Here is a 13,824-nt window from a genome sequence, read left to right as displayed (position 1 = left end):
CCGTTATGGCGCCGTATTCGTAATAGTGGAGACGACCCTACGACCGTCTTCGGGGATCCCCCCGTCGTGCCTGATCGTCTCCTCTTCTCACCGGTGTGCTTTCACCTCCTCTCTCTCTCTCTCTCTCTCTTCCGCCTTCGTCTCCGACCTCCCTCCCCGCCCTCTCTTCGTTCCACTCCCGCCTTTTTCTCTTTTCCCCGTGCTCTCTTTCCTCTCTTTTTTTTTTTTTTTTTTCCTTCTCTTCCTTGTCTTCTTTTCTCTCTTCCGGCGCCTCTCTATATAAAGCACCTTACTTTCCCTTAGTACGCTCTCTTGCCGAGCAACCCCCCCCCCCCCCTCCTCCTTCCGACGTTCCTTCTTCCCTCTTTCCGCCCCTCCCGCGTCCTTTCCGCGCAATCTTTCCACGAAGGTCGATCTTTTTTTGCGGATTTACACCTGTTGGACCTCCTCGCGCGCGTTTCGATTGCTTTCTCTCTCTCTCTCTCTCTCTCTCTCTCTCTTATTTTCTCTTCAGAACAGAAACGCTCACTTCGCCCGTCGATCGCGACAGTCTTTCAGATTCCATCGGGAGATGGATTCCACGCGCATGAACACGCGGACTCTTTTCACGTGTCTCCCACAACGCTCCGACACTGTGGCGAATCGTTTCTCGACATGAAAACGAATGCGAGCGACCGGTTTGATCGACAGGTAAATTTATCGGGATAGGGAAATGTAGTTGAGCGAATGCGTTTATTCGAACAAAGGCGATCCTGGCGAAGGATCACCAAAGGGAAGAAAATCTCTGCGAAATTATGGCGTGCTACTATTGAGATGACAATAATGAAGCTTCGGGTGCATTTAATATTGAAAGAAAATCGATTAACAATGCAACAATGCAAGTTGTAATTATTTCGAAAACTTGAAACAAACCGCGAGACCACATTTAATCATTTTTTTCTTCTTTTTTTTTTTTTGTGTGCGTAAAAGAACCGACGAAACTCGATCCACACATTCGTTCGTCCCTCCCGATCGTCGAAACGATCGCTTTTTCGCGCGTGCGATTTTCCGAAATTCGGCCGATCGATCGCGGCGTCGATCGTTCTCGCCAATCTCGCGAAATCCATGCGATCCGAGAGAAGGAAAAAAACGAGGGCCGGCGGTGGCGCAAACGCGCGAACACCGGAAGTGGATCTGGCCGAGGGAGAACCGGGGCTTTTTTTCGCCGCCGTCTCGCGTCAATTAGTCCGGGATAATTGGTCGGCCGATGCCCTTGAACCCTAAGTATTGATTGGTGAGGTCGGATTCTGCCGGTGTGGCTGCGTGTCCCTCTTGCCTCCGAACCGATGGCACCACCCCTATGCATCCACCTCCGAACCGACCAACCACCAACCGCCCGCCCCGCCGCCGCCGCCGCCGCCGCCGTCGCCGTCGCCGTCGCCGCCTAACCCCCCGCAGCGAGACTCCCCTTCCGCTCCGCCGCCCGTACGCCGTGGTTCTCCAAGTGCCGTCGTGCCGTTAAAGCACCGCGTGTCGGCAAAGGTTTTTCCGCCCTTTATTTATTTAATTGAACTACGAAGCGCCATTTCCCGCGAGCGCAATCCGAGCCTACCCTCACCGCGCGCGCTCCCCCCCCGCCCCTTCTCTTCTCGCCCGATCGCCCCGCGGTCTCTCCTTTTTCCGCATCCTTCCGCTCTTCGAATCCGGGCGGCGACGCCGAAATTCCACCGACAGTATTCCGCCGAGAGTCGAACGTCGTTTCGTACGGATACACGAAGACGCGGCTCATTGCCGCGGTAATTTCATTGCAATCGACGAGTCCCCCGTTTGTGTTCGAAGCCCCCGCTTCGAATTTGATTTGCTGTGTAACGTGCCTTCCGCGAGGCATCGATCGCTCTCCGTGCGTTCGCAATTACGAAACGTCTATCCAGTTTTTATAACGTTAAGCAGTTTGTTAATTTTCAGTCCCTTTTAAATGTCATGAAACTTTTTTTATCAAAACATATCGGTGACTTGTGTAGGGTTTGCATTTATTTAACATGCATTAACTTGACTTTATTTGCATAATTATTAATTAACATGATATATGCGTTGTGATTCAGAGCTATCTTTTCCGTATAAGCCTTGTATATCTATAGCGGCTAGTTAATATATTGATTTTTATAAATTTCAAGCAACAACCCCCGAGGCATTTTTATATTTTCGGTTACAGGGTTGTATAGTTAATATTCGTGCGAATGCAGATGAATATTAAAGTATGACCTTTCTCTTTTTGCTTGACTATATTATCGTTACGAATCTTGTCCGCTTTGATCTTGCTTCTCGTGCGCTTGCAAATTATAATTTTAAAATTAAAAAATGTAACGAAGAATAAGCGTTAAACGCGAAAATGATATCTGAATGACTGAATATATGTGCAAGTATGCGAAACAACAAACATTTGCACGTAGTTCCGTCTCGCTAGAATGCCGTATTGCATATTAATTACGTCATATAATATTCTATTCTACGTATAATCGATAAATTATTAAGGGTAAAAATTAACATGACAATTCAACAATCCTTATTGTTACAAATCGATCACAATTACGATGTGATAAAATTGATATTCGACAATTTCGTACCAATTACAAGCAACTCGATCTAACGTTTACCGAATGCTGTTAAAACAGTCAATATGTGCTGAAATTATAACGCGTCATGCATTGCGGTTTGTATTACTGAATGTCCTCAATTACACGCGCGGCAAAAGCGGTTGTAGCACTGGAAGAAAAGTGACGGAGACCGTTCCTACAACCGACTTTGTCCAACAGAGTTGTCATTTTCTTCAAGACATGAAGAAGGATTTATAATAAATATTGCGTAAGAAATGATATTAGAAATCAATAAGGAAAACAAAAAACTTGCTCTTAAATATTGTTTCGGACAATTTGAATGAAAAATGTGCAAAATCCTGGCAAAAATGGCAACTCTGGATCGAGTGATCTGCATTTTTTCTTACAACAATTATGCGACACGATTCTTACAAATTCTTCAAACGCGGTCGATTCACTCAATTTTATTCGGCAGTGTAAATGTCGATGTTTGCAGAAATGCAAATGAGGGATTGAGCTGCAGCTTTAATCGCCAAGAATGATGCTGTAGGAGCTATAAAGGTTTTACTGCGCGTTCTCGCGGATTCAGAATTGCCGCAATTTACTGCTGAATCCGCATATCCGCAGGTCCGCGAACCCGGGGGGTTGCGATTCTCCTTGCCGAAAGCCGTGCCGCTCTCGTCGTCGGGGACGGCCGCTCGCTCGCTCGCTCGCTCGCTCGTCCGTCCCGACGGAGATGCTCGATTATCGCGTGCTCCGCGACCCGACCAGCGCCATCAAACTTCCGAGCCGCCGAGATCGAAGATCCGCGGACGTTTCGGGGCGGCCGTGCACACGCCCGGCGGTAACGAGCCGGCGAACGACCGAAGGCGCGAGAGAGAGAGAGAGAAAGACAGGGCGAGGAAAAAGGACAGGCGGACGTGTGCGCGCGTGGAAACGCTTGGAAGTCATTGGTGTCGATGCTGTCGCGATCGTCGAGGAGTGAGAGAGTGAGTGAGAGAGAGAGAGAGAGAGAGAGAGAGGGGGGAGGGAGAGAGAGAATGAATGAGCGAGGGTGTGCGTGTCGACGAGGAGTTGGGGGTGGTCGATACGGCCCTGGGGCCGCGACAGCCGCGTCGGAGGCCTCCCCATTCTTCCTGCAGGCGTTTTTGCCTCCGCCGCGTTTCAGCCTTGTTCCCGCGCAACCCTCCATGCCGTCTCCTTTTTCCTCCCGAGGTTCCCTCTTATTCTCCGTCTCTGCGTCTCTTTCTCTCCCTTCCTCCCTCTTCTCTTCTCTATGAATTTTTCTCCCCCTCTCTCTCTCTCTCTCTCGTTCTCCATCTCATTCTTCCCCTTGCCTCTTCCTCTTCTAGGCTCTCTCATGTGCCCCTCTTGCTGTCTCTCTCTCTCTCTCTCTCTCTGTTCGCCCCTTTCCCACCGTTTCTGTCTCTCGCGTTCGCCCTCTCTTTCCCTCCCCCTCCTTGTCACACTCTCTCAATCCATCCAGCCCGATCCGCCGTCTCTCCCCCCTATATTCTCCACCCACGCAACGCGTTCCAGCCGCCACCGACACCTCCCCTCGGTGCAACCTGCCTCTGTGTCCCCCGGTCCTCTTCCACCTCTTCACCCCCTCCCCCCTCCCCCTCCTCGCCCCTCTGCCACTACACCCCCGCGGTGCCGCTCTCACGCCGCCGGCAACCGCGCAGACCCCGCCTAATCGTGCCACCCCCTGGCTTGATTAAAGAACAGAGAGGCTCGGCTTCGGCGCGAGGGTCGCTGCCGTTAGTTCTCTCCTCCTCTCTCTCTCTCTCTCTCGCTTCCCTCACTATACATCTCCTGCCCTTGCTCCGTCTGTATCATCGTTCCTCTCCTCCTTGCACTTCGGTCATCATCTGTAAGATTTTTCCGAGCCGAGGTTTTTCGTTCGTGCAGGTCGGCCACGTGGACGATCGAACGCCCCGAGAAGCCACGCGACTTGACGGCCTCTCGCCACGCGGGTGCAGTGGCGGCGTCCATCATCCTCCTTCCCTTCGTGACCTCACTTCCTCTCTGCTTCGCCGTTTATTCTTCTCTTAAACTTCCCTTTTCTTCCGCTTTCGCGCCGGGTTTTCAAGGTCTCGGCCGCACTTTGCGCGAGTGTATATCGCAAATTCGTGACGCTCGCTCTTCGACGAGGAAATAATCGCTTGAAATAGAGGACGCGCTTCTAATTGTCCCATTATCCTAGATTCGATTTGAATTTTGACGTATGCCGTACCTTAGATGATAGAATTTTTATTTCACTAAAAGCTCTACATAATTGGAAGCGTTTCGCTTATCTAATTCGGAATATAAAAATTAATCAGAAGTTTCTACAAATCCGAATAGATGATTATTAATTATTTTAAACTTCAATATTATAATGATGTTATAATGTTGCAAATTACGAACACATCTTTGTACTTCATCAAATATGTGCGGCTAATTTCAACTTTTCAGTCATAAATGTATAAAACTACTTCGTCTCTTATCTTCAATTATTCAAAACATATTTCGAGTTAAAGCTGAGAGGCGGCCTCGATCATTCTTCAGTTTCTCGGATGGTCTTTCTGCAAGACCCGAATTGTTAAAAAAAAATCGAAATCGTCATGCTGCAACGCGCGTCGAAAACCGAATCGCCAGCGCTGATTTTCAGGAGCGACGGGGTTTGTGTGTGAACGGACGGACGATGCTCGACGTCGCCGCCACCTCTGCCGCCGCTGAGATGAAATTGCACCGCCGCCGGGCGGAACGAGATGCCGGGACGACGAGCTCGCGCGAGAAATATGCAAATCCAATCGGACCGGACCCGCGCGGTCCTTCGTCCGCCTCTCGCAAAGCGGTTTACCGAAATGAGTATTTTTCTATTCCGCGTCCGCGCCTTGATCCTCCGACGCGCAGCCTTTCCGCGCGCGTTTCGCACACAAGGCCGCGTCTCTCGCTCATTCGATCGCGATAATTAGCGAATTAATCACCCGCTCGTGACAATTTAGTTTAAATAAATATGAATCAGTATTTTTAAAAGTGGATCGGCTCGCGGCGACTTTTAAGTGCAAGAAAAAAAAAAGAGTAACAAGAAGTGAGTTGAGTAAATTTATCAAAATTCTAAATGAATTTGATTCGCTCGCTATCTCTTACTCGCAAAGCATCCTGACGCGAGAAAATTTCACAATATATCACGTGCTTCGGACGTGGATACGTCGGGTTGCACGGTGACTTGAAACGACGTTTTCTTCCACAGTCGCTCTTGAAGACGGCTGACCAGCTGAAGATCAAGGGCCTGTGCGAGGTGCCGGAGAACAGAGACGGTCCGCCGCCTGTGAGTTTGAGCTCGCCGCCGAGAGATTCCGGCACCCCGAGGTTGAACTACACGAAGCTGAAGAAACACCATCAGCGGTACAAACGGCCCAGAATCGAGCGGCCGGCGTTCGAGCCGCGTGCGACCGATCCGAGGCACTACGAGCGCTACAAAGAGGAAGAGGCCAACAGCGATTACAGCCGCGATAACAAAGAGGTGAGTTCGCTGGGCAGAGTTGAGAGATACTTTATTCTCTCCACAACGTAGTGATTTATCGCGGTGAAAAGAACCCGAAGGGTTTCGAAATTTCGCAAAAGATCTCCGCGAGTTATTTTTGTAATCGAAAATTATCGGAGGGGGCGTCAGTTTATTTCGTTATCACGGCACAATCGTTTAATTTTGAACGAAATCTCACAACTTTGTAAGATGGAGTAAAAATATTATTATAACACGAGTGGATTATGCCCGAGTTAAAAATGCAAATGTGAATACGAGACGCGCTTTAAAACACGTTGCGAGATTAAATGCGAAACGCACCGCCGGTTCTATCGCAAGGGCCAAAACCACAGAACTGACCGCGTTATCCAAACTAAACTAGTAGAATTAACCGCTTGCGAGGCGCGTTGAAAAAGACGCGCCTGGAAAGCGGCGCGAACGCGGTAGTCCGCGTCGGCGGCGGTTCGATCTTCGTCAGGGTCGACGCTAAATTCGTACCGGATATTCCGCAGAACCATCGGGACTGGCAGGCCGAAGATGAAGAGTGCACGGAGACAGCAACAGCAGCAGTAGCATTGGAAACTTGTCAGCGTAGCAATAATAACAATAACAACAACAACGGTAACGGCGCGAATAATAACAACAACAACGGTAAGTTAATCTATCGAGCTCTCCGCTCCACACCTGGTTCTTTTGATTTTTTTTTTTTTTTTTTTTATTTTATCAATTTCTCATGGAACGTTTTTTCGGGTCGGTTTGTGATTTCGACGGCACTGTAATTATATCGGTTTAATTTGTGCACGCGAAATTATTGAATTGTTTTGACGAAAATCCACGATGTAATTGTCAAATTGCAATTTCTAATTCATGAATGTGAATAATATAATCCGATAAGATATATTTTAGTGACCATCTCTATTAATAATACCTCATAATATCTATGAATAATATCTAATAATAATTATCTCTATTAATTATCATCTAGTATTCAAATGAGGTATTAATTCGGTCAGGTATTAATATCTATCACTTGATTCGAATGATCTTTTTCACTAGAAAAGCGTATTTCTTTGTAAGAGCTCTTTATAAAAATTTACGACAACTTTGCAAATTTCTCGGACAATTTTATTGATCTGGTCACTTTTCCGTCGTCTTTTTCGAAGACAATATTCACACCGTGTGTGTAAAGCGCAGCCTTGCCTCGCGTAGAAAAATGCCTCGTGATAAAACTCGAAAAACAGCAAGCGCTCGCGCGATCATTCGCAAAATACCAGGTGTGGGGCGATTTACCATTTTCAGAATCCGTCAGGACAGACCCTTTTCACGTCGAATAAAAAGGTGACATGTTCTGTCACACAGGGCTAGGTCACTATGGCCATCATCCGGATCCCGGAGAGGTCGATTTGCCCCCCGAGACTCAACCCACCCCGCCCAGTGCCACCTTGGTCGGCACCACTATCACCCACCTGAGGGATTCCGATCATCATTCTACAGGTATAAAATTTTACGCCTGCCGATCGCTCCTTCACGAACGACCCGTCGCGCCCTTATGAACTTCATTCGTCTCGATGGCTGAAAAAAAAAAAATATGTACAATTCCGGTGGCGCAGCTTGTACAATTCCGCCGTGCCTGATTTTATCGCGTGATAGTCCTCCCATTTACTCTCGGTCCATTCAACGTCGTACGTTTATATTTGCCGCTCGGACGTGAGGGCAAAACACTACCGGGCTGAAAGTGCAGCCGCTCATTAGGCGGACAGGGAATCAAAATAATTGGCCTAATCACGCTTAACTGGTCGCGATTAGATTTGCGTTGCTCGGCTCGTAGCAAGCAGCCCACGCAACCTCATTTAGCGTCCTTCCGCGTCCAGCTTCGCCTTCGACAGCGCTCGCTTATCGATCCTCAGGTACCGTCGAAGCCCCACGTCGCGTAAACTTTCACGAGTCCCTCGGCGATGGTGTGCCGTGGCAAAAGTTTATCGATCGAATTATCGATCGCAAGTTATCGCGTTTCTCCCGATGCGAGGCGCCGACGTGCGTCACGCACCTCTTATCCGCCATCTGTTTGCAGAAATTCAGAATTGCGACAGTGTGAAAATCAAATTCGAGACGCTGCACACAATGGACTCCTCGGACACGATCGACATAGACAGCCACATGTCGGATCGGGCGAGCGTGAGCTCGAAGAACGCCGCCGACAGCGACAACATGATGATGATAACGCCGGAGCTGCTCGGACTGATGCCGTCGGGAAGCTCCGGCCACTCGGACTCCGGCGAGAACAACTCGCGGGGTCACAGCGGCCAGCCTAGCTCTCATCATCACGGCTCGAAGTCGTGGACGCAGGAGGACATGGACGCGGCTTTGGACGCGTTGAGGAATCACGACATGAGCCTGACGAAAGCCTCAGGTGAGAAAACAAAGTATACGATTCTCAACAGTAATTCAATTGAATAAAACAACTGGACAAATGGATAAATTTGCTAATATTTCAGCAACGTTCGGCATACCTTCGACGACACTGTGGCAAAGGGCGCATCGACTAGGCATCGACACCCCGAAGAAGGATGGCCCTACGAAGTCCTGGAGCGACGAGAGCTTGAACAACGCGTTGGAGGCGCTGCGTACCGGCACCATCTCCGCCAATAAAGCATCCAAGGCATTCGGCATACCTTCGAGCACCTTGTACAAAATCGCCAGGAGAGAAGGCATCAGATTGGCCGCACCGTTCAACGCGAGTCCAACGACGTGGACACCCGCTGACTTGGATCGCGCTTTAGAAGCGATAAGATCTGGCCAGACGTCTGTGCAAAGAGCATCGACGGAATTCGGCATTCCCACGGGTACTTTGTACGGAAGATGCAAACGGGAGGGAATCGAGCTTAGTAGAAGCAATCCAACACCATGGAGCGAAGACGCTATGACAGAAGCTCTCGAAGCCGTTAGGTAATGAATAGAGATCCTTTTATTGCTTTATGTTCATCTATGTTCAAAGGGATCGACACACGGTAAATAGATTAATTTATTGTAAAAATCCGATTTAATTAAAAATTTAAGTACTTTTAATTGGATTTAATTAATTGAAGATAAAGTTGAAATTAAATTTTGAATAATAATGAATTAAATTGAAATATCTTATTCCTTGTACGTAAACTTCTTGTGAGAAATGTTAATTTATAATTTTTTGCGTGTTTCGATTTTTTAGAACGTGCGATGAATCTCCTGCAAATTTTTAATATAATATTTGGCTTATATATGCATTATTAATGTTGCTCCTCAATTTGCGGTTTGCAGATTAGGGCACATGAGCATCAATCAAGCGGCAATCCATTATAATCTACCGTATTCGTCACTGTACGGTCGTTTCAAACGAGGCAAATACGAGGAGCCGGTCGTCGGCGACATTTCGCAAGACGGCAGCAGTCCACATTTCCATCAGAGTCCCAATCAGAATCACTCCGCCCTTCCGGATCAAATGCCTTACCCGGGCAGCTGAAACTTACCTCTTTACTAGAGTATTAAGTTAGCTTAAGCTCCGAACTTTTCGATTCGTCGCTCCTTTAAGCAGCAACTCTTCGGGAAATATGCGCGAGAGGAATTCTAAGAAACTAAAAGTCGATCGGAGAAATGCCATTACAAAAATACACACACACAACGTAACAACGGAGAGGCAAAAGGTTTACCCGCAGTATTAAAGGCGGATCGCCGTAAACGAGAATTATGTACATTGTATGATTTTTTTATGTCGAAAGAAAAGAAAGGTAGGTTATATTGTAATAATTTATAAGAGTTATTTATAAAAAGAGCACTGTACAGAAACCGGGGGAGGATGTCGCCCCCCAACGGAAACTACTTTTAGCACGTAAGTCACCTAACGGGTCGATGGGCGAAGATAGATATTATAACGGACGACAGTATCAGTTGATTGAAATCGCGCAAAAGATAAGTAACGACCATTCGTTTAGCCGTTATCGATCGACTGCGATAATTTCGAAAATTTGCAGCGGCAGCTTTGCGGAAGTGCTTTCGAGACTTGATTTTGCATCTCTGTGAAATTGACCATCTCGCACGCATAATTCTCGGAATGAAGAATGCTTTTTACGATTTTGCTCGGCGATCGTAAGCGTGTGATTAACGCTGTCCATAAAATTTTAATACGCAATGACGCAAAATGATTCGTTGTAATTGCAAATGACTGAGGCGATGAGGACACAAAATTCATTGCGTGTGATTTAAAGAAATCACGAAAGATATTTTCTCGGCGCTCACACTTCATTCGGCGCGAAGATTGCAGATTTTATTTATTTACGTTGCATGCAGTACCTTGAAAGTAGAACAATTTACGTTTGTAAGAAGACATTGGTTATTAATTTTGGCAGGAGAAGTTTTGCGACCAGCGCGTATGCGCTAATTATTTGAAACGTTATATTCCGCACGATAGACTGATAGAGTGAAGACTATTGATTCTTGAGTCATCGAGTTTTCTGTTTTCCTCGTATTATTGACAGAGAAACAAAAATATTGAGAGAAGTTTTTCACATGAAAGGTAAAGCGGTAAATATTTACGAATCGTAGATAAATACGGCTGTTACCAAGTTTCGTAGGAAAATTTAAGATTTCCCCCTCAGCTCAACTGCCACTCGTATAAATATGTTACACACATTATTAATTTATCATGCTCACACCTACTATATTACATAAAAATATACATATAGATATACGCTACTTATAAATATATATATGTACAGTTTATATATTTTAAATTAAAAAGTAATGCAATCAAATCTAAATCTAATACATTTTACCTCCCTTTTTTTTGTTATTTCTTATATCTGAAAAAGTAATTCAGTTCTTTAAAACTCCTGATCTTTCACTGCACAATTATTTCAGTCATAAACGTCGAAAATAATGCAACTTGTTTCTTAAGCTTTCTTTTCTAATAGCTCTTAAGAATAAATTGCAAACGCTAACGTAATAAAATTATCAATATGCGAAATAATGTTTAATTCCAAATATCCAGTATTTAGTGTAAGCGTGTAATTAATAAGGTTTTATATAAATTACAAATATAATCGTCGTAATAATTGTCATTGAATTCTTGCTTGGAAAATTAGCGTTATTTTTATAGTTTTACTTGTTACTTGTAACTTCTTGACAGCAAGACGGACATTTTACGCAACAACTTATAAACGGAATGTGGTTGCAGAAATGAAAATATTTATTTTAGAGGTTGCCAGAATCATTATTTTAATTATATCCTTTAAAAATATAAAATATATAATATTTTATCTTTCGACTAAACAAAATCAATATATCTTAACAATTCATCCAATTAGAAAAAAAATATACTTTTCATTTATCACTTTCATCCACTGGATTTTGCCGTATCATATCATCTCTATCATCCTTTTCTAATTCAGCTTTCTTTTTACCTTTTTTCAGATCTTTTATCTTAATCAAATGTTGCCATTGTGTGCCATCTGGATAAGACCATCTCGCGGTGCATTTCTTTTTAAGCTTAGTTGAAAATCCAGGATGTGTCGGCGGCATATAAAAGCCCTTCAGAATGTATACAGGATTTTCAAAGTAACCGTGCTGATAGTTCACGAATTCTATTATACGATTATTAAAGTAAGCTGGGTTCTCTTGTGTCAAACGAATTTCATTAGCGCGATTTAAGCATACATAGTCCCACATTTGAACGTGCTGTCCCATCTCACTCAGACCCAGTCCGTCGCCATGTAACCACACTGGTACTGCAAATGAAAGAACTTCCACGTTACACTTTTCAAGTAAGAACCTTATATGCATTACAGAATTGCTCTCTGAGACGCTAAAATTGTTAAAATTCAATCGCTATTGATTATTAACTTACATTTATTCTTGTGTGCTATCAAATATATAATTAGGGCTTCATTAAGCCCAACTTTTCCTATATTAATTTGCCAAATGTTATGAAGGCAAGATATCGCTAATTCCTTGAACTCTAAGTGACTATCGCACTTTTCGCCGCTGGAAGCTTTGATGTCACTTCCTTTCATCTTATTTTGTATTGATCGTTTGGTTTTATATGCTGCCCAAGCTAGTTCTATGCAATAAGGTGTACTCCTAATCTTAGTCCGTCTAGATATATTGTATAATGTTTCTAAAAAACTGGACAATTGTTCCAATTCCCAGGTAATTTCATTCGCATTTAACACTATTCTTGGTTTTCTCCAGACACAAGCTCCACGTCTTTTTCCCATCATCTTAGCTATAGCAAGGCATCTTATTACGCTCCCTCCTACATTTCGATCTGCGTACACCTCAAACGTCGACAAATCGAGTTTCTTGAAATTTCTGCAAAGATCGCGAATTCTTTGGTAAGTGTAGCCTTTATTTTTTGATAGATTATCGTGATATCCGATGCCAGTTACACTCGCGAAACATCCGTATTGTTTTAATAACTCTTCATGACATTCTCTGAGGGACATTTCGCATGTGAGCATTTGTAACGCCTCTTCTGGAGTTATTATATCCATACTGCGCAGAAATATTCAACATTGATCAAATTTCTATATTTATCAACGTGTAAACATAATTCCATGCACAGATAAAAAAAATATTGCCTTACACGTCACTAAAGTCGATAGTAGTAATGAGCTCTTGAGGCGTCATGTCTGCAAGAAGCTTCCAGACCGGTTTATCTTCAATACGCGCCCATAAATCCCACAATGCGCTTATAATAGCTATTGCAGCTGGACGTAGATGATTGAATTTCTTTACAAGTTACGATATTCGTGTTACATCTTATTAATCATCATATTTTAGTTATTATATATATTTGCTCATCACTCATTTTATAATACATTACCCAATGCAGTGTCATGGTTGACAAACTTCTCCAGACTGCTCCTAATTCATTATAGATTCTTGTTGTTGTTTTATCCTTCAGGATTTCGTGAAACATAGATTCAACTATTCTCTCCACTATAAAAAATTACTATCAGCAGCGGAGAAATAATGTATGTACGAGTTATATTACATATATATGTATACATACTAAGTCTATCAGTATCTTTATCAGTATCAGTATCAATATCTTTTACCAGAGCGATGCCGTACCCTTTATAGTTTTCATCTTTTGTGCCAATTATTACATATACACCACAGAAATCGGGATCAAAATCAGTCACCTGTTGCGATAGAAAAAAAATTTGTAATATTAAATACAATCTTGGCGGTGATTTATTACAAAAAAATTAGAGAGAAGTAAAGTTTATTTTATATAAGTGTACTTTGAATAGTATTATTAAAAAATTAGTAGTAACTGTGTGTGCAATTAGCTGTAATTAAAACAATATAAATACAAATATTTTATATTTTTTAATATACTCGATATTTTATCAAAGTATAATAATGATGGAGAATATATCTTTTTATATAAACTGTCAATTACAATCATTTTAATAACATTTAATGTATTACCTGTACATTTGTTCTAGCGCGCTTTACTGACGCCGGGAATCTTATATCGTACGTTTTGACATCGTCGAATTGTATGTCTCTCATTTTCCTAAATTTCGGCTAGAATTAAATTAAACTAGCAAAGCTGACAATAAGACAGTGCGAGACTGACTGACCCACGAACGAAATTCAAATTGTACATGTTCGTAACACAATATTCTAACATCAATATTTATGTCCGTAGAACACACACATCAGGATAAAAACGCGATAAATATATATGAAACATCAATG

General features: G+C 43.8%; 2 protein-coding genes across 4 annotated transcripts in view; one reads left to right on the top strand and one right to left on the bottom strand.

Moving 5' to 3' along the window:
• The window catches only part of psq (pipsqueak), a 51,786-nt gene extending 40,918 nt beyond the window's left edge, over positions 1-10,868 (top strand). For all 3 annotated transcript variants that reach the window (XM_067348310.1, XM_067348309.1, XM_012370552.2), the window contains 6 exons: positions 5,812-6,084; positions 6,597-6,735; positions 7,423-7,578; positions 8,156-8,494; positions 8,580-9,030; positions 9,379-10,868. In XM_067348310.1, coding sequence (XP_067204411.1) covers positions 5,812-6,084; positions 6,597-6,735; positions 7,423-7,578; positions 8,156-8,494; positions 8,580-9,030; positions 9,379-9,580 — 1,560 coding nt within the window. In that variant the 3' untranslated portion in view covers positions 9,581-10,868. The remainder of the gene's footprint in view (positions 1-5,811; positions 6,085-6,596; positions 6,736-7,422; positions 7,579-8,155; positions 8,495-8,579; positions 9,031-9,378) is intronic.
• Positions 10,869-11,281: 413 nt separating this feature from the next.
• Positions 11,282-13,768, bottom strand: LOC105674540 (mitochondrial enolase superfamily member 1-like). The gene is made up of 6 exons (XM_012370927.2): positions 13,552-13,768; positions 13,127-13,259; positions 12,938-13,053; positions 12,698-12,843; positions 11,960-12,606; positions 11,282-11,840 (listed from the first exon to the last, which is right to left on the bottom strand). Exons 1-6 carry the CDS (start codon positions 13,633-13,635, stop codon positions 11,437-11,439), a joined length of 1,530 nt encoding a protein of 509 aa, XP_012226350.2. The 5' UTR covers positions 13,636-13,768; the 3' UTR covers positions 11,282-11,436.
• Positions 13,769-13,824: the final 56 nt, after the last annotated feature.

The sequence above is a fragment of the Linepithema humile genome, chromosome 1 (genome assembly GCF_040581485.1).
Source record: "Linepithema humile isolate Giens D197 chromosome 1, Lhum_UNIL_v1.0, whole genome shotgun sequence".
Classification (NCBI taxonomy): domain Eukaryota; kingdom Metazoa; phylum Arthropoda; class Insecta; order Hymenoptera; family Formicidae; genus Linepithema; species Linepithema humile.
This window is presented reverse-complemented; position numbering and strand designations above follow the sequence as displayed.